The sequence below is a fragment of the Nannospalax galili genome, unplaced genomic scaffold (genome assembly GCF_000622305.1).
Source record: "Nannospalax galili isolate Female #2095 unplaced genomic scaffold, S.galili_v1.0 scaffold875, whole genome shotgun sequence".
In the NCBI taxonomy this organism is placed as follows: domain Eukaryota; kingdom Metazoa; phylum Chordata; class Mammalia; order Rodentia; family Spalacidae; genus Nannospalax; species Nannospalax galili.
Genome location: NW_008337059.1, coordinates 2,914,128 through 2,933,867, shown reverse-complemented (window position 1 = coordinate 2,933,867; position 19,740 = coordinate 2,914,128). Strand labels below are relative to the sequence as shown.

General features: G+C 48.1%; 1 protein-coding gene across 2 annotated transcripts in view; it reads right to left on the bottom strand.

Moving 5' to 3' along the window:
* Slit1 (slit guidance ligand 1) overlaps positions 1-19,740 on the bottom strand; it is a 160,165-nt gene that overhangs the window by 29,808 nt on the left and 110,617 nt on the right. Inside the window, exons 12-23 of one of the 2 annotated variants that reach the window (XM_008831987.2) lie at positions 19,140-19,211; positions 17,730-17,873; positions 13,760-13,923; positions 13,094-13,117; positions 12,833-12,977; positions 12,062-12,136; positions 11,729-11,872; positions 7,853-7,996; positions 7,371-7,537; positions 4,053-4,185; positions 3,180-3,248; positions 669-740 (exon numbers count right to left, since the gene is read on the bottom strand). In XM_008831987.2, coding sequence (XP_008830209.1) covers positions 669-740; positions 3,180-3,248; positions 4,053-4,185; positions 7,371-7,537; positions 7,853-7,996; positions 11,729-11,872; positions 12,062-12,136; positions 12,833-12,977; positions 13,094-13,117; positions 13,760-13,923; positions 17,730-17,873; positions 19,140-19,211 — 1,353 coding nt within the window. The remainder of the gene's footprint in view (positions 1-668; positions 741-3,179; positions 3,249-4,052; positions 4,186-7,370; positions 7,538-7,852; positions 7,997-11,728; positions 11,873-12,061; positions 12,137-12,832; positions 12,978-13,093; positions 13,118-13,759; positions 13,924-17,729; positions 17,874-19,139; positions 19,212-19,740) is intronic. The other variant, XM_029563049.1, reaches the window with a different exon arrangement.

The window sequence follows — 19,740 nt, the reverse complement described above, 5'->3', positions numbered from 1 at the left end:
GTCTCTGCTCACAATAGTCCAAGCTGAACACAGCCCTAATACCCATCATAGTAGAGTAGATAAGTATAGTATGGGCTTGCAGAAGAACACTACATAACAATGAACATGGACAGACAGCTGCGTGCACAGGAACTGATCACACAGGCATAGTAATGTTAAGCAAAAGAAACCAGACACAAAAACATCTATCCAGGATGATTCAATCCATATGAGGTTTAAAGTGAGCAAAATTAAACCATGTTGTTTAGAAATGCATATGCAGATGAAAATATGACAGAGAAGATCAAATAAATGATCACTGTCCATCAGAACCAGAGCTGCTTTGAGGTGGGGACAGGGTGGAGGAAAAAAGACCAGGAAGGGACTGTGGAAAGGCTTGGGGGTACTAACGTTCTATTTTTGATTTAGGTGTCCATACATGTGTTAGGTTTATGATGATTTGCTAAATGGCACATTTATACTTTCTGCGTTTTTCCACATATGTGTGATATTTCACAGTGAAAAGTTTGTTTTGGCTAAAAGGCCGAGAAGAGATGGGAAGAGTAGCCTGCATAGGGCCCTTATGAGTGACACCACACCTCCCATGTGCCAGATGAGAGGTCTGCATGGGGCCCTTATGAGTGACACCACACCTCCCCGAGTACCCGCTCAGTCCTGCAGACACTCACAGCGTGGTCAGCTGGCTCATGTTGGTGAAGGAGGAATTGCTTAGGGAACTGATCTTGTTGTTACTCAGGTCTCTGGAAAAATCAAGGATATCAGTATTTGAAAGGAAGGTCTCAACCCTGGCTCATTCTCAGGACCTCCCTGTTTCCCTTATCTGCCCTTGGTCCTTCCCCTGCCCACAGCCAAGGCTTCACTGCTCTGGTGTGTATGGGGAAGGCACACTGGGCTCACAACTGGCTACTGAACTCCCTGTGTCCCTCTCCTGCTTCCTGCCTCTCCTCTGCAGGTAGAGCTGCCTCTAGCCTCTTTCTACCACAGAAATGCTCCATCCACATGCACTGACCACTAGCCACCTTCCACCTGCCAGGACTAGCAGCCCTCTCTCTGGCAAGCACTTTCCCTGGCTAGTGCACTAGCTCTCTGACCTATGAAGCAGAAGGCAAGACCATTTTACAAATGAAGACCTGGAGTTTCCAGTGTCCTAGTGATGAACTCACCCAGGGCAACCCAGTGGGCCAGAGGAGGGCCAGTACAAGCAACTTTCACTATAATTGTCCCCACAGTCACCCACAATGCTGGGTGCAGAAGACCAACTACTCCCTCCTACCTAGCCTGACTGTGTATGTGTCCTTCTCCCCTGTGGTTCAAACTTCTAGCCCCTAGTAGGCACCAAGCCTCAAGATGCAAAGTCCCCACTGTTGTACTCCTTCAGTCCACTCTGGGTGTCCACAGTGATGCCCCTGGCTCCTGTCCCTGTCTAGAGTTGATGCTACCATTTCCATGGCCATAGCCTGTCCCTGCTCCAGAACACTCCTCTACCTGGAGTCCCACAGACACTCAATAGAGCCCAGCCTGGTGCCTCCTGGGCCTTGCAACCTGGGATTGCTGCCATGCTCTCCTCATTGGTATCATGATCTGTGCCTCTGTCATCTTTCACACCTGTCCCTTCTCCTCAGTTTCTGCCCATGTCAGCCAGCATCCACTGGCAGACTTTCGAAGACTTTCCTCTTACCAGCCTCCACCATGGGCTCATTATGCCCTCCTTCCAGCCAAGTCCTCATCAGCATCTGCCTGTATTGGACCCTATTGCTCACTGTGACTTAAGGAGCTCCTGCCCTCTTCCTGTACCCTCCCTAATCATCACCATCTGAGGAAGAACCATGACTTTGGGGCTTTCAGCTCTACCTGCTGTATGCAATTCTTGACTCTCAAATGTTATTAACCGATGCCCTCCTTCCAGCCAAGTCCTCATCAGCATCTGCCTGTATTGGACCCTACTGCTCACTGTGACTTAAGGAGCTCCTGCTGTATGCAACTCTTGACTCTCAAATGTTATTAACCATGTACCTTGCCTTCAGCACCCAGTGAACCTTGCTCTAAATGAATTCCAAATCCTCCTGTTGTTAGAGGCCTATTTCTTTTCTTGTGATGGGGAAATGGAGGTATTTCGACCCTAAAGAGGTGGTCTAACAGAAACAACTAGCCTGACATCCCTGTTCTGTCTCTCCTTCCCTCATCATATATATCTGGGTCACTGGCAGAGGTCAGGCCACAGAAAGGCTGGGGAGCTTGTAGTATGAAATCTCTTTCTCTGGCTCCAGCCTCTGTTCCATTCCATTCCATTGAACCACTCAAAGAACACTGGAGGGCATTGAGCAAAGACTGATAACTAGAGCTTCACAATGCTGTAAGCCAGTGATACTCAAAGTAGCTAAGCCTTGAACTGAGTGTCCCCAGCCCATGGCTGCACTGTTTTCACAGCAAAGCTTTCTCAACAAAGGAAGAGGTATATTGACTTGTACTCTGCTGGAAGTTCCTTATCTAAGAACAATTTCATTAAAACAGTTCTCAGACTGACACTGATGCACTGGCTGAACTTGGCTGAGCTCTGTGGTAAATCACACTATGATGGAATGTTCTCTGGACTTCTTTTTGATAGAATATGGCTAATGAGCAGATAAAGACTATTGAAGTGAGGTACTAATTATGCTGAGAGGCTAAGAGGAGTTGACCTTATTATCCAGAGGTTCAGTCTGACTATTTCCACAGGGTGGAAAGTGTAGAAGGTGGTAATAACAAAAGCAGGTATTGGTGTAAGATGTGGATTCATAGCTGCATTTTTTTGTATTTGCTTTGGGGGCTGAGGATGGACAGAGAAGCCCCACATCACTTTTTATTCATCCTTGGCTCCTCCCTTGCAAGGATGACCCATATCAAAAATAATTATCAGCCCATAAGGAGGCTTGGGGAGATGGTGTGGGCAATGCTGGCAGATCCAACCCATGAGGGCCAGGAAGAATGCAATTCCTAGTTCCAGCCACTAGATGGCAAACTAGCTCCTGGGCATGGGTGTTCCCTAGGGGAAGTGAGGGAAGTGGGGCTGGGGAATGTTACAAACAAGATCTGCCCAGAAATTAGAGATTTCTGGAAAGCTGGGGCCGTGGAGGTTGGATGCCAATGTTCCTCTGTCCTCTGAGATAGGCCTGGGATCATCAAGGGGCTTGGATACTCACACAAGCTGTAGGTACTTGAAGGTGGACAGCTGTCCTGGAACCAGTGTGAATTGGTTCCCATCCAAATAGCTAAGGCAGAACACAACAACGTGAGCCTTGGACACAAGTGTTTACACCCACAGCCCCCATGAGTTCAGACACCAAATCCCAAATCCCAGTCAGCGACGATATGCAACCTTTGCACTGTACTAGTGAGAGAGTTAAAGGAGGAGAAGGCAGTTAGAGTTCCAGGAGCTCTTGGACTAGCAATTTCATTAAAGGGATTGTTCACTTTGGTAGTTTTTATGATGGTAAAAAATAGGAAAAAGATATTCAACAAGGGATTTGTCATCTAGATCAGAGTTGATTCAGGTAACAACCATGTGACAGCAGGATTCTTCCTGATCGAGACATTGCCAAGGGGCAAGAGTAATGTTATTCTTTATTTTAAAAGTAGAGCCCTCAGAGCTGGAGAGATGGCTCGGCAGGTAAGATCATCACTACTCTTGCAGAGGACGAGGGCTCAATGTCCAGCACCCACACGGCGGCTGTAACTCCAGTTCCAGGGGAATCCAACACCCTCTTCTGACTGAGGGCATTGCACAACATGGGTGCATTTATACACATGCAGGCAATACACTCATACACATAAAATAAAAATAATAAATAAAATATTTTTTAAAAGGTAGAGCCTTCACTGTGAGGACTTTGCCATTAGGTGACCATAAAGAGGGGACCCGGGAAAAGGTAGAAGCCTTCCTAGAGCTCTTCTGGAAAGCCCTGACCTTCCTCCCAGTCAGCCAGGACCCACTCTTGGGCACCTCTTCCTGCTGCCAGGCCCGGCTGTTCCTGTCCACAGGCCTACACACAGAGTGTGCACCTGAGGCTACTCACAGTTCTGTGACATTCTTGGGGATGCCCTTGGGAAGAGCCTGAAGGTGCTTGTTGCTGCATCGGACAACCGTGTCCAGGCAGGCACACTCCTGGGGGCACTGTGGGCGGGGCAGGCAGCCTCCTTCCTCCTGACCTAGGGAGAAAGTTATGGAGAACTGGTCAGAGAGGGGCCTGGCTTCTCACTGTAATCTCCTGCAAGGCAGACAAGGCTCTGGGGCCTCTCAGAGCAGAAACCCCTCTCTGACACTGCCCTGGACCCCAGTAAGTCTCCTTTTTGGCTGTACACCATCAGCCAACACCACCAGGAATAAAAGCTTCCTGAGAAATTTCCAGGTTAAAACAGATCTGGGGTAACCTCTTCTGCCTCAGATCCAAGGGGGCCCCAGAGAGAGGAAGAGAACACAACCACCACTTCTAATAGTGCCTAGTACTGTATCAAGCATGTTCCCTTTCACGAAGCTGCTGTCATCTCCTGGGAAGCCCAGGCAAAGTCCAGCACTCAGCGCAGTGCCTGGCAGCCCATCAGCCCTCCAAATAGACAAGGTGGATGACTTTCCATTTCACTGGTATCTGGCGAGGGGGAGTGGCTGGCTTGTCCTCAGGCTGATGAGGCATCTTGAGGCCATTGATCCGGCTGATGCAGACCAACCATCATGCCATTCATCCATTTGTTTCTTCAGTAAAGATCACCAAGAGCCCTCTATGTAGCTATCTTTCTTCTGATTGGGTGCAGCAAAGGTGATAAAGAGCCATGGTCAGAGTTGTTGAGGACACGAAGAGGCAATTAGTGTGCACACTCTGGTGACAGTGCATTGTAAGTAAAGCTGAGCTCAGTAAGTCCTCAAAACAGCCATGGTGGATGTGCTACATGAACCACTTTTAGGGGGTACAAGAACTAAGGCTGGAGGGGCTAAGTAACTTGTGTAAGGTCCCCCAGCCTGGAAGGTGACACTGGGACTGGCCTTCCAAGCAGGTTGCCTCTGGAAGCTGCCCTCCTGACCACTGGATCCTACCATTTCTTTGATATGTTGTAGCATCAAAGAAATGGTCGCATCTTTTCCCTTCTAGGAAGTTATTCTGGCGGGGGGGGGGGCGGCGGAGGGGGAAATCATGTCATAGGAGATATTTGCAGTGGTATTCCTGGCAGCACAATGCATAATTGACCCTGGGACAGTTTAGCTAAATGTCAAGCCACAGAGGGTAGCTCAGTGGTGCCACCAGACCATGGTCCCTCATGGTGAAAGGTTTTCACAGTAGGCCCTGAAAAATCCTTCATGGGTCTTCATGTGCACATGGACACAGAGTAAGATCTGGAAAACCACACTGGGTATTGTTGACAGAGGCTGCCCAGGGGTGATCTCTCTCTCTCTCTCTCTCTCTCTCTCTCTCTCTCTCTCTCTCTCTCTCGTGTGTGTGTTTAAGGCAGAGGACAACCTCAGGTGTCATTCTTCAGCCTTGGTCTACCTTGCTTTTGAGACACGGTCTCTCATTGGCTTTGGCTTTGAACTTGCCAAGTAGGGTAGTCTGGCTAGCCAGCAAGCCCCAGAGATCTTCCTGTCTCTGCTTTCCAGGCACTGGGATAGTAAGTAAATGGTACTATACCTGGGTTTTGTGTCTTAACATGTGTTCTAGGAATCAAAGTCAGGTCCTCATGTTTGCAAGGCAAGTGCTTTACCAACTGAGCCATCTCCCCAGCCCAAAACTTACGGTTTCTTTTTAAAAAAATTTTTATTTTATGTGTATGAGTGTTTCCCTGCATGTATGTGTATACACCATGTGCATGCAGTGCCCACAGGGACCAGAAGATCCCCTGGAACTGGATTTACTGTTTTTAGTCACTATATAGATGCTAGGAACCAAACCCAGGTTTTCTACAAGAACAGCAAGTGCTCTTAATTGCTGAGCCATCTCTCCAGCCCCCAGACTTTTCCTTAGGTAAAACAACATTTTCAAAGACTAATCAGTCAGAAGAAAATATGATCAAGATGTATAGTTAAATTAAAAATGAGAACTAATAAGATCATTAAGCTATTATATAAGTTGTCATATAATGTGAGTATGGTGACTTACTCTTTCTTTCTCTTTTTTCCCTCTTTCCCTTCCTTCCTTTCTTCCATCCTCCTTCCTTGATAGGGTCTTACTATGGAGCCCTGTTTGGCCTAGAACTCTTGATACTCCTGTCTCAGCCTTCATTGTCCTGTGCCTGGTTTAAGATTTTCCTTTTTAATTTTAAAAGTGGAAAGCAAAATTGCTCTTAGAGAATCCATTGATTTTGCTTAGGCCTTTCTCAGTGTGAAAGTTGAGGCCTCCCCTGGGCTCTCCCTCATCTCCACATGGCCCGGCCGGGATGATCCTAGAGCTGAGGCACCCTCTGAAGTGGCAGGAGGGACAAGGATGTGGAGACCAAGGACAAGCACCCAGCGCCCAGCAGCTGGTGTCAGTCAGAGAGGAGCTCCCTGTTGGAGGGGAGCACACCATGGAAGGGAAGCTGTCTATGGAAGGGGCTGCTGAGAGACACTTTAAGAACAGGGACACCTCAGGCTGGAAAGATGGCTCAGCAGTTAAGAACTTTTACTGCTCTTGCAGAAGACCTAGGTTCAGTTCCTAGAACCCACACAATGGCTAGCAACTGCCTATAGCTCTACTGCCAAGGGATCTGATGTCCTCTTCTGGCTTCCAAGGGTACCAACATGTACATGGTGCATGTACATACATACAGGTACTCATATATGACACATAAAATAAATAAATTGTAAAAAATAAGAACAGGGACAACCGAGATGGAACCTTGCTTTGCTACCCCAGGAAAACTCTGTTTCCAACAGGAACTTTGGTGTGTGAAGTTCAGAAAGAATCAAAGGAGGGGCTAAATCCTGCTCATGAAGGGCACAGGGAGAGACTGAGAGCATGGACAGACAGGACATTAGAGCACCAAGTGACAGGTTCCCACACATGGGGGATGGGGCTCAAGGGACTCCTGTTGTGTGTGAAGGACAGGGTGGCCCCATGAGCCTGGAGCACTTGGGGTCAGGAGCTGGTCTCTTGGTTAAACATAGTTACATAAGGAAAAACGCTGGAGAGTCACTGCACTACTCTCAGTGATGGAGTAAGAGGTAATGTCTATTGCCTTCTTCTACCTATGTTTTCCCATTTTAAAAATCATGAGTACATTATCTGTCTTGAATCTACACAGAGGTAGCTCTAGTCAGGGGTGTCTCCTGTCCCCTACCCAGAGGCCCATGGGGTGCTACCTGCCCAGTGCTTCTGGCCAGCTCTACCCTCTCCCTGCTGCACAGCCCATGGTGACCCAAGAGTTACCTTCCTCACACTTGAAGTCAGGGAAGGCCACGTCCTGCAGGGGGATCTGCCGCAGGAAGTCTGGGTTCTGGCAGCGTGGGTTCCCTGTCACAATCTTCCTCTTTCTCAGCCAGTCACCCAGCCAGGCTAGCTGGCAGTTGCAGTTGAAAGGGTTGGCCAGGAGGTTTCTGGAAGAGGCAGGGCATGTGGTCAGGAGGATACTGTGCTGGTCTCAGCGAACTCAACAGGGCCTTCTCCTGTCCAAATTCTGGCCACACAGCCATCAGATGGCCTTCTCAGACAACTAACAATTACCTAGATAACCAACTTTCAGGACTGAGACAGAGCTAGCAGTGGAAGTCATGTTTCAAGAAACCAGAAGGACCCACACTTCCCCTAAGGGAGTTCTTCAAAGGTAAGACCCAAGAAAACCACCTCCTGGGATGCTGAGTAGGCTTCCAGGGCCCAGAACTATGAGCCTGCCCACGAAGGCTGGGACTCACAGTGTGGACAAGGCCTGGAGGGTGTCGAAGGCTCCAGGGGAGATGGTAGTGATGTGGTTATCATAAAGTGACAGGAGCCGGACATTTCGCAGCCCCGTGAAGCTGTCGTTGTGGATGCAGCTGATACGGTTGTTCCTCAGCATCCTGGGGAGGAGAGATGAAGAGAGAGAGGAGGGAGAATGCTTTGAGAACTAGCCTTAGTTCACCTGGATATGTGGTACCAGTCACTGCCTGCTAGTTTCCATACTTCTCCAGAGCCAATCAGCAGTCCAGGGGGGCACAGTGCAGGAGTACATCTGCACATCTGTTCTCCCCTCCACAACCTCCTTCCCTGCCTCCAAGGTCTGAGATGCCTCATGGCTCCACTTCTCCTCTCCATCCTACCATCACACCCTGCAGGCCCAGAGTCCCTCCCCTAGTACCCAGGGCATCTCACCATCTCTAGGCCACACTCTACTCAATGCCCAGGAACACATCACTGTCCAACTTAAAGCCCATTACTGACTTCTAAACTGTTCACAGAATAAAGCCAAAACTTTACCTTTTGAGAGGGCCTTTGAGAGGGCATCATCAACGCCAGACTACCTTCTCAGACTAGTACCCTCATGCCCAGCCCCCTAGGATGCCTTCCCAGAGTGCCTTTCTCATCTCTGTCTAGAACAGCCCCCATTACTCATCCTCCAAGACCTACTCAATTCTCACCCCCACCCCCCAAAATTAAAGTGGAAACCAAGCCAGCACAGGGCAGGCAGTTCCCAAGAGAAATTAAAATGGTCACAAACATTCACACAAATCATGTTTAGACTGATTGGTCAGTAACCAAGGACGTCTAAACAACTCTGAGTTTCTGCCTGTCAGACTGAAGAAGAATTTAAAACATAACCATCAGAACACCAGCTTCAACCAGAGTGTGAGAAAATGGGCACTCCCACCCATGGTTGGCAAGACAACGACCAAGGCCTCTTGGACACGCATTTGGTGAGTTGCCCCAGAATCTCTGCAAAGTTCCTTTCCGTTTCCACAGGTTGGTCCACTTTGAGGATGTCATCACAAGGGAACACTCACAGACGCACATAGAATTTGGGGTGATAATCACAGCACAGCTCAAACTACAGAATTAAAAACAACTTAAGTGCCCAATAATTGCATACAATTATGTTTAAAAGAAATTTTATGACCTATAAAGGGCCCATATTTAAGAAAAAAAGGTTACGAAACAAAATTTATCAGAGAATTCTACCAAAATATATCTGGGAGCTGAGCATGGTGGCACAAGCCTGTAATCTCAGGAACTTGGGAAACTGAGGCAGGAGGAACACAAATTCAAGTCCAATGTGGGTTACACAGGGAGGCCCTGTCAAAAAAGAGGCAAAAGAGAATGAGGAAGAGGAGAAGGAAGAAGAAACATCAATCTGTGTGTATGCATGTACATATTTCAGCTGTACAAAATGAATCGTTTCTAAAGATTCCAGTGTAGCACAATGCCTTTCGTAATAATATGATGTTATGTCCTTTAAATTTCGCTAAGGAGTGAGATGTTTGCCATTATTATTATTATTATTATTATTATTATTATTATTATTATTTATGTGTGTTTGTCTGAATGAGTTTGTGTGCCGTGTGTGCCAGTGCCTGTGGAGGCCAGAAGAGGGCATTAGTTCCCCTGAAATGCGAGGGAGTTACAGGTAGTTGTGAACCACCATGTGGATCCTGGGAACTAACCCAGGTCCTCTGCAGGAGCAGTAAACACCTTTAACTGTTGGGCCATCTCTCCAAACTCCTTGTTAGATTTCTTATGACACTAATAATAATAATAATGAAGACAGGAGTAACCTTCAGAGAGGCTAGATACATATATTGCATAGACTGTGATGATGGTTATTCAAGCCTATCTATATTGACTTGTGTGCCTGTGCACATATATGTGCCTGTGCATGTATTACATATCTGTAAGATTATAGATATATGTAGCTAAAGATTACAGATATATGTAAATAAAAGATGAGAAGGGCAGCTGTTTGCACCAGTGATTGACACTGGTCATTTGTGGATGGTGCTGGAGTTCTAGGTGTTTCTTTTCCTGTGTGTTGTTGTCCCTCATGGGCTTTTGCTGCCTCTGTCCCCACACTGACCTTTCCCAGGCCCCTCTGTTCCTCTCTCTCTTTTTTAAAATAATGTATTGAGAATTTCATACAGGGATATAAATATATAAGGTGTTTTGATCAAATCCATGCCCACTCCTTCTCCGCCAACTCCTCCCACATCTCCCCATCACTTTTTTTTTTTTTGATAACTTCAGGTACTCTTTCTTCTTCTTTGATTTATTTTTTATGAGGCTTTTGGAGACTCTAACATTTGCCCCTCTGAAGAGGTAACTCTAAAATCTTTTAAGGATTGGATAAGAGCTCCCAAATACTTTTGACATTTTTGGCCTTTGGAATGGAGTATGTTGCTAAGAGGCCCAAGGACATTTTGACTTTTAGCCAAGAAACTGGCTACTTTTCTTTGGGGTCTTTTTACACTAGCTGCCTAGCCAATTCCGACCTCCTATTCTTATCTTTTATGGTGGCTGCATCAGCTCTTCAGCCCTCTACCTCCTATTCTTATCATACCATTCTCTGAAGAAGTTACCCAGCTTGCGGATAGGGAATCAGGACGTAGACCGCTCTGGCTTCTTCCATGCTGATCAGGGATGCAGGGTGAGGAAATTGGGGTACCCCTTCAGTGGGTCTATCTAAAAGACTCCCAAATTGGATAACTCTTATCACCATGTGGAGGCAGGATCTGGGTGCTCTCAGGCAGTCCCCTGCATTCTCAGCCCCTATGCCAGAGGGAGGCCAGAAACAGGCACTTGCTGGTGGTCTGCTGAGACCATAGTGCCTCTGCTCCTCTCTTGAGTCTTCATCAGAAAAAACACAAATGGCTGATTAGATCTCCCATACCACCCAAGAAAATCCGGGCAGATGTAAGGGAGAGGGAGTCAGCCAACCAGGAGCAACATGGAGAAATGGCTACGTTAGGCAGCAAAACACTGCCACATAAAATCTTTTTTTTGCAAAACAAACAAAAATCCACAGGCAGCTTTACCCCACACACATTATATTTCACAAACACAACATGTACGCAGAAGACAAATCTACACGGTGGAGCATTCCTGGGACTTAAATCTGAGCAGGTGGCTTCTAGAGCTGGGTTTTCCAGTATTGCAGTCACTGCCCATCTGCAGTTATCTATATTGAAATGAGTTGAAATTAAATATATTCCACAGCCACATGTAGCTCCAGGTTGGACAGCGTAGATAGGGACTGTCTTGGGAGGCCAATAGGACAGACAACTCTTTATACTGGATATTGATTAGCTACGGTGTCACCTGAAGAGCCAGCATGCCTGGATGGAGAGGCTCCCAGCAGCGGTCATGGAAGGGTGCTCACCCCAGGATTTCAGTGGGCTGCCCACGCCTGGAGAGCTCCATCTGACTATGGGTCTCAGAGTCCAGAATTCCCAGGGGTGGTTCAACATCCCTGTACTGATATCTACACCAAGTCACCTGGCAGCACCTGCTTTCGGCCACCCAGCACTCCTGCCTATGGTCACTCCAACCATTCCTGATAATGTGCCATGTTCCCAGCAGCCCAGACCACAGGTCCCTCCATTCCTTCACCAGGCACCAGGCCACATCCCCAAAACACGAGAGGACAGGCCTCACCACAAATTAACACAAGAGGGATCATTTATCCTACCAGTCAGACTCATGATGGCCCCATCCTGCAATGGGGGGCGGGAGCAGTAGGGAGATCATCTCCCACCCCTCTTGCCCTTTCCCTCTAATGCATATGCCCACCTGGTGGCTTTGCACCTCCAGCCCCACCTACTCACAGGGTCCGCAAGCCATCCAGACCACGAAACATGCCACTTCGGATAGACTCCAGCTGGTTGGCAGTCAGGTGCAGCTCACTGACAGATACTGCTCCCTCAAAAGCTCCGTCTTCAATCTCTGACAACTTATTGTTGCTCAGGTTTCTGGGAGAGGAGGCAGGGGAGGTCTGTGAGTCCCATGCACCAGGAGTCCCTCCATCCCTTCCTGTACCCATCACTCGTGTACACAGGAACCCTACCCCTGCCCCTAGTGGGTGCTCCCCACCCCAGCCTTTTCCTTTCCATCCTTGACCAGCATCCTGACAGGCACCTTTCTACCAATGGGCAACTCACATTTTTTTCAGATGTATAAGTTTCTTAAACATCCCAGTGGCCTCCAGGATGGAAATCTCATTGTTGTTCAAACGTCTGTAAAAGACAAGGGATTGAACAAACACACCAATAAATGGTGGACTTAAAAGTGCTTTTTGTATTGAGATTATGGAATGCAAACAGAGGGCCAACTGACCCCATTTCGAAGGAAAGCTGGGCCTGGCACTGCATGGGGAGGGATGTGAATGAAAGGACAGCGAGATGGGTTGGAGGGGAAACACCAAACCTGCATTTGGTCTCTGGGACCAATGTGGTAGGAGACAACTACTCCCCAAAGTTGTCTTCTGAGGACATGTACACAAAATAAATAATGAAAATTTTTAAAAAATGAAAATTTGCATAGATAAGAGACAGTTGTGGGCAGAAATCTGCATTCAGACACAGGTGCACAAATTCACATTTTTAGATAAAGGAAAACAATAGTTAAGGGGCAACTTAAGCTCCAGTTTTAGATCCTGGATTCCTGTCTCCTTAGAAGTCAGAAGTGCTCCCAAGGAACGCCATCCCTGGTTCAGGCTGGTGACCAGCCCTGAATACCAGAGATTCCTCAAAGAAGGCAGAGGCAGGGGCAGTGGATAAGGGCTGCATCTTGCCAAAGCTATCTTCCAAGTGGTGCCTACCATGATCCCCAACCCTCCACCCCCATGGAGCTGGCCCAGGGGAAGCCCCAAGTAGGCCCAAGAAGGTTAGTGGGTTCCAAGGGTGGGGAGTTTGGGCAGCACAGGGGCTCACAGCTCGGCTGTAGACTGGGGGATGCGCTCAGGGATCTTGGAGAGCTTCAGGCTGGAGCACTCCACCACACTGGCCTCACAGCGGCACTTGTGGGGACAGGCCACGTCGCTACTACACTCGCTGTTCAGCTGGTAATCCTCTGTGCCTGTTGCAAGAGCATAGCGGGGCTGAAGGCCTGAGCAGGCTCCAAGCAGTTGAGGCCCTTCCATGGGCTCCCAAGCCACCATCCTCTCAGGCTGGTCTGGGTCTCCCCTTTCCTACCTGGAATGAAGTACTGCTCTTTGGCTGGGGAGAGAAGCAAATGTACCATGATGTAGGAGCAGCCAGGACAGCCCCATGCCCCATAGAAGGTACCCCAGGAATGCAGCTGGGGCCCTGCCAGGGCTGTCCCCCACACACCTCAGGCTCATCTAAGTGTCAAAAGTCTTACTCTAGAGTATATTCATGTCCCCAGGTCAGTGCTAGACAGAACCACAGCCAACTAACCCTCTCACTTGCAGTGGCACAGGCAGGTACCATGCTGACCTTATAGATAGCAATTGGATAGGGATGGCACCAGGCCCCTGGACCAAGATCCAGTCTCAGAAATTGACCCATATTGCCCATGGCCAGATGTCAAGGGAACTGCACCTGCTGAGGCCTGGAGGAGTCTCCTACCTCACTGAGAAGCTTCTCAGGCCTTCAACACAGTGACACACAAAAGACTTGGCCTGGGAGCAGAGGGACAGGGTACTCTCCCTCCAGGGCTTCAGCAAGCTCACCTCCCCCAGGCCTCAGTAAAGTGAGGGGTAAGACAGGAATAATCCTATCCAAGTTGAGTGAATGCAGGGCCCACACCCTCCAGTGGGCTCCAAAGTACCCAAGGACATGCCACCAGGACATATCCCTGGTCCTTGAGCCAACCAAAGGCAGACAGCTGGCTACTACCTGAGCACCGGAACTTCTTGCTCTTGATCTGCCCGATGCGTTTGTTGGCAAGGCGCCGGGGGCTGGCACAGCGGGCCCCACTTGTCTCAATGGGGTTGGTGCGTAAGAAGTCTGCCAGCCACTTGAGGTTACAGTCACAGATGAAAGGGTTCTGGGCCAGGTGCCTGTCCAAAAGGGCAGGTGGGCTATCAGAGATCCGGGCTTCCCACCTGTACTGGACAGGGCTTTGTAGTCAGATGGGGCTGAGCTGTTGTTGGTGTGTACCCCTCTATCTGTGGAGAAGTCCTCCAGCCCATCACAGTGGAAGAACCTCTGAGGCCTGGGGTTTTTTAGAGGAAAACTGGCACTTGCTACAGAGCCAGTTCCACTACCCCCCCAAGCCTCACTGTTACCTCTGCCAATCCTCCCTTCCTCTTCCCTGGGACACCTCATAAGCATGAGCAGAAAGAGGGGGGATCTAGGGGGACCTGCAGGCTGACATAGCAACCCATTCCTTCCAGGGAAAGAAGCTGAGGCAACAGAACGCCATGCCTTGGTCTTTGGGCCTCCTCGCACCATAGTCTAGGATTTTTCCTCTCCTGCAACCTAGGGGCCAGGGTGGTGAGGCTGGGCCTGCCATCATCTCCCAGTTGTACCTGGAACGATTATCCTTAGCCCAAGTGACAGTGGCACCTCTCCTTGATCAGTTTCTAGATATTTCATGACCCTTGGAAAGCTCAGGAAGCTACCAGGTGGCTACTGTCTAGGGAATTACTGTCACCAGCAGGTGATAAGGTGACGGTGAAGGGAGCAGCTGACAGCAGTAACTGCTATGAGTGAGCATAGGGCAGCATTTCCATTCAGAAATCCCGACAATCTCAGCAGGTTAGATCCAGGACTTCTGAACCACACCATTGGTAAGACTGCCCACCTGTATCTGGACCACCACTGGACTAGGTATGTCCTGCAGGGGACCGTCAGTGCCAACTCAGCCACTGTCCCAGCTGCCACCCTTGAAGCAATATTTATACACAGAATACAGGGGTGGGGATGAGTGGTACAGGGTAGGGCCACCTATCATGACATGGGCACTTCTCCATCTGACAGGCAATCAATCAGGCCATCTCACTTACTGGCCTCAGTTCAGTCCCAGGATTGGGGCTTCAGAGCTCTCAAAACCCAAGTGCAATTCTATCTCAGGGTCTATGTACAGACTTTGGCTGGCCTCCTCCTTAACCATCACTTCCTGGGCCTGGACTTTTGGCCCTGACTTGCCATGCTAGTTGGAGTCTGACCCAGCTTTCTCGCCATTGTTTGCCTGAATCTAGGCTCCTCTCAACTTTACCAGATAAACCAGGCCCCTCCCCTGACTCTGCATCCTGTTCAGTGCTAGAAGGATGTGGTATTGACTTCCCAGGAAGACAGACTATCTGACACCTGGCAGAATCTGGGGGTGGCTGTGGGGCCTCCCAGCTTCCCCTCATCTCTGTCTGGCCGTGAGCACCCTGCCTCAGGTGAACTGATGTTCCTCTTTACACTACCCTAGCAGAAGCCTCTTTCCGATCATGTCACAGCTTAGCCTATACACAGCAGAATATGCACTTTTTGAAAACAGGTTATTTGGGTGCAAAACAACAAGCAAAACTTGAAGGGCTCACATGGATAAGTGGTTTCTATACAAACAAGTTTGGAGACAATTAGATTTTGTTGTGTGTGTGTCTGTCTGTTGCTAGGGTCTGAATCCAGGGCCTCATGCGTACTAGGTAGGGCTCTACCCATGAACAATACTCCAGACCCAAATTGGAGGTTTTGTTTGTTTATTTGTTTGGTTTTTAATTTTTTTTATTTTATGTATATGAGTGTATTGCCTGCATGTGTGTAAGTGCACCCATCTCGTGCAATGCCTGTGGAGAAGAGTTCACAATGGCTTCAATGTGAAAAATGACTGAAATGTGCTTCAACCCAGAGGGTGAAAAACATGGCCTCCCCAATGCAGTGGAACATTATTTAGCAGTAACAAAAGACACTTCTCTGTCTCTGTCCTTACCAGTAAAATCAAGCATGAAACATACAAAATGGATGAACTCCAGGCCACTGTGCTAAGTGAAAGAAGTCAGTCCCCAAAGGTCACATGTATCATTCCGCTTTATGAAATGACCTGAAAAGGGAAATACCCACTGCAGAAAGTAGGCTACTGATTGCCAGGCACTGGGCTGGACATGGTCTGACTGTAAATGGTCACAAGGGATTGGGAGCCATGGATGGGAACCTTCTAAATTGGATTGTGAACAGCTCTGAGAATTTATGGAAAGTTGCTAGGTTGCTCACTTAGAACAGGGGAACTTTATGTACTTAAGGTGTACCTCAATGAAGCTGTATTTGTTTGTTAGTTTGGTTTTAGACCTATCCATTGTTGTCCTGACTTTGAACCCTTGGTCTCAAAGGATCAGCCTCCTAACTGGCTAGGATTATAAGTATGCAGTGCTTCTTTTTTTTTTTTTTAATATTCAATCTCCTGGCGCTGGAGAGGTCTCAGCAAGGCTAAGAGCATTAGCTTCTCTTGCAGAAGACTGGGGTTCATATCCTAGCACCTAGATGGTGGCTAGCAACCATCTGTAACTCTAGTTCCAGGGGATCCAACCCCCTCTTCTGTCCTCCTTGGGCACTGCACAATACAGGTGCACTTACACACAAGCAGGCATAACACTCATACACATAAAATGAAAATGAATTTTTTTTTTGGTCTTTTGAGACAGGGTCTCCCTGTAGCCCCAGCTGTCCTGGAACTCACTATGGAGACCAGGCTGGCCTTGAACTCACAGAGATGCACCTGCCTTTGCCTCCCGAGTGCTGGGATTAAAGGAGTGCACCACCATGCCCGGCAAAAATAAATTTTAAAAATATTCACTCTCCTTGGACAAGCAAAACTGCAGCAAAATCATCTCTATGACTCAGAGCACTCGGCCCTAAACTTGGAACTGTGGACGAATCAAGCTTCTTTCACTTAACATAGTGCTTTGGGGTTTATTCATCTTGTTGTATGTTTGATCCTTGATTTGGTGAATTTACTTCTGGACTCAGTCAAGAAGCTGGGCCAGTCTAAGGCTGTTGTACCTTGGATTTGCATGTCTTTTGCTTTGTTCCAAGTTCTAATTCAGTTATTAATATGAGCAAGTGCTCATGGAAATCTTGCTTTGCTTTACAGCCTTAAAGCTTGGGATCCGTTCCTACCAAAAAAGCACAGTTGGGACGGCTAACTGATTTCTCAATGACGGTGTCTGCCTTCTCTATGAGTAAAATCAGGGCTGGTAGGTCCTGCTGTAAGTGTTGAGCAAAATAATGCATCACATCTAGAGATGAAAAATGATGTAAGGGACACATCAACAAGTCTCGGTCAATCCTATTGCATAGGTCACATCAAATCCTGATTCCAACAGAGCATGAAAATTGTATAATGCACACAAGACAAGGAGAAGTTCAAACACTAATTTAGATATTTGATACTGTCAAGGAATTAGTTGTTAAGCTTTTCGGTGCAATAATAATCTTGCAGATTTCTGTTCATTTCACGGTACTGAGGATGGAACCCGAGCCCCATGAGAACGAGCCACGTGTTCTGACCCTGAGTACACTCTCAGCTTTATTGTTCAAGAATCCTTGTCTTTCAGAGATGTGGTGGCAGAATGAACACAGGACAGTGATGGCATTTAATTCAAAACAGTTTGGGTGGTGTGGATGGGGGGATGGAGACAAAGCAAGACTGGGCAGAAGTTAAAGATGATGATGAACTGCTTGGATTCACTGTACTGTTTCTAAGATGCTTGTAACTTTCTGCAACAGAGTGCAACCAATAACTAGATTTGTTGATCTCTAATTTCTCTGTTTTCCATCTGATTTGACATTACCACTTGAAAGTATACTATTAACTTTATGGACTGCCAAGGATGAAGAACATGCTGGGGGAGGAATGGGGAGGAGGAGAGGTGCTTACAGAGTCTGGATGGCCCGCAGGGAGGTGAAGGTGCCCTTGGCGAGACTCTGGATCTTGTTGTCATACAGGGACAGCAGTGAGAGATTCTGCAAATCTTGGAAGGCATCAGGCCGGATGCAGTTGATCTTGTTGGCGTTCAAGAGCCTGTGGGCAGAGCCAGGGCAGGAAGTGAGGGAGTGGCAGGGATGGAGCCCTTACACGTCCTGCACCATACTGGCCCTGGGCATTGGTGACCTCAGAGAAGAATCCACAGAGCAGGCCTGGTACACTGGCCCTCCTTGGGCCACTCCCAACTGCCTTGTCTTTTTCTGCCTGTGCTTTGGGTCCTGCAAGTCTGCCACAGGACAGCACAAGGGCACAGGGCCTCTTCCTCCTTCTCAGGATCCCACAAGTTCCCCATGCCCATACAGTTGACGGAGGTGTTTAGATTCCATGTTGTCTTTAAAAGACATTTCTGCTCTAAATGCTTGTGTCTCCAGGAGACAGAGTTGACCTGGGGGCCTCTACAGGGGACACTCTTGTCCCCAACCATGCTGAGCACCTTAGGATCACAGGTCACATCTCATAAGTCTCTGTCCTGTACCCAGCAAGTAGCTCTGAGCAGACCTTACTTCCCCATCCGGCCTCAGCAGAGCCCTGGGGCCTCACAGCCTTACTGGGGCAGCCTGTCTTCCATGTTCCTGTCTCAGGTTAGTCTTATACCCCAAAGATGTTGAAAGCAGCAGTGTGGTATGAGCTGCCCCCCACGCACCATGCACATACATACACACACTAATAATTAAACAAAACAAAACCAGCTGGGTGTGGTGGCATTCGCCTTTAATCCCAGCACTCGAGGCAAAGGCTGAGTTCAAGGCCAGCCTGGTCTACACAGTGAGTTCCAAGTCAGCTGGGGCTATAGGGAGAAAAAAAAAAAAAAGAATAGAACTTTGTGACTAAGGAGAGTTGGAATATTGAGGATTCAGAAACAACTTTTCATGGACTGTCTTTAGTTTCCTGAATAGCCATCAATTACCCACCCCAGTATCTGGCCTATCATCCTTGTGACTATCAGGGCAAACCTTTGGGGATATATTAATGGACTCCTAGCTTCCATGAACCCAAAAGCTAAGAATATCATCAGAAGCACCTGAAACTTTTAGCAGAGACTTCCTTGCTCTCCTGTAATCTGCATACGTGATGTTCCCACCAGTGTATCTGAAAAGTGCCTTGACTTATGTCCCATAACTATAAAAATTTCATGGGCCCATTTCCATGTTGGAATGTGTTGTGTGAGGCAACCTGGATCCATGCTCCCAGGCCATGATCACTAATATCTGGCTCAAGAATAAACTCTTATTCCCTTTTATGTCTCTGGGGAGCCAGAGGAACATGGACCCCACCCAAGAACACCCTAGGCCTGGTCCTTACAGCAGCTGGAGGGTGTACAGGCCTCCAAACACACCGCGGGGTAGGTCTGTGATCTTGTTGCCATAGAGAACCCTGGAGAACAGACAGAAGAGAAACAAAGGGCAGTTGGCCAGGCCCCAAGAGGGCTCTAAGGTCCGCAGGCTATTCATTCACAGTGCAGCCTCTCCACAGTACATTACTATAGCAGCTTGCCAGAAGGTGGCAGTAAAGAGTCTTAAAGGGCCTGTCTCCAGGAGGCAGTGCCCTCTCAACTAGGGCTATGTCTAGGCACTCTTGATCCCATTGATGCACTCACCCATCTGCCCATACACACGGACCCCACAGAAGCCTGCAGAGGTGCCCTTCCAGAGAACCTCATGGGAAAAAATCTTGGTCCAGATCCAGGGAAGAGAAAGTCCCCAAGCAGAGAAGACTTTCAAGATGAACACATTTTCAGAGAATCACAAAAAAAAAAAAAAAAAAAAAAAAAAAAAAAAACAGACTGACAGAATGGCACATTCCAGAGATCTAGGTGGCAGGATTGCAAGTGGTGTATTTTTATACACCACTTTGATATTTGCAGTTTTCCACAGTGAACATGAATGAATTCCATGTATAATGA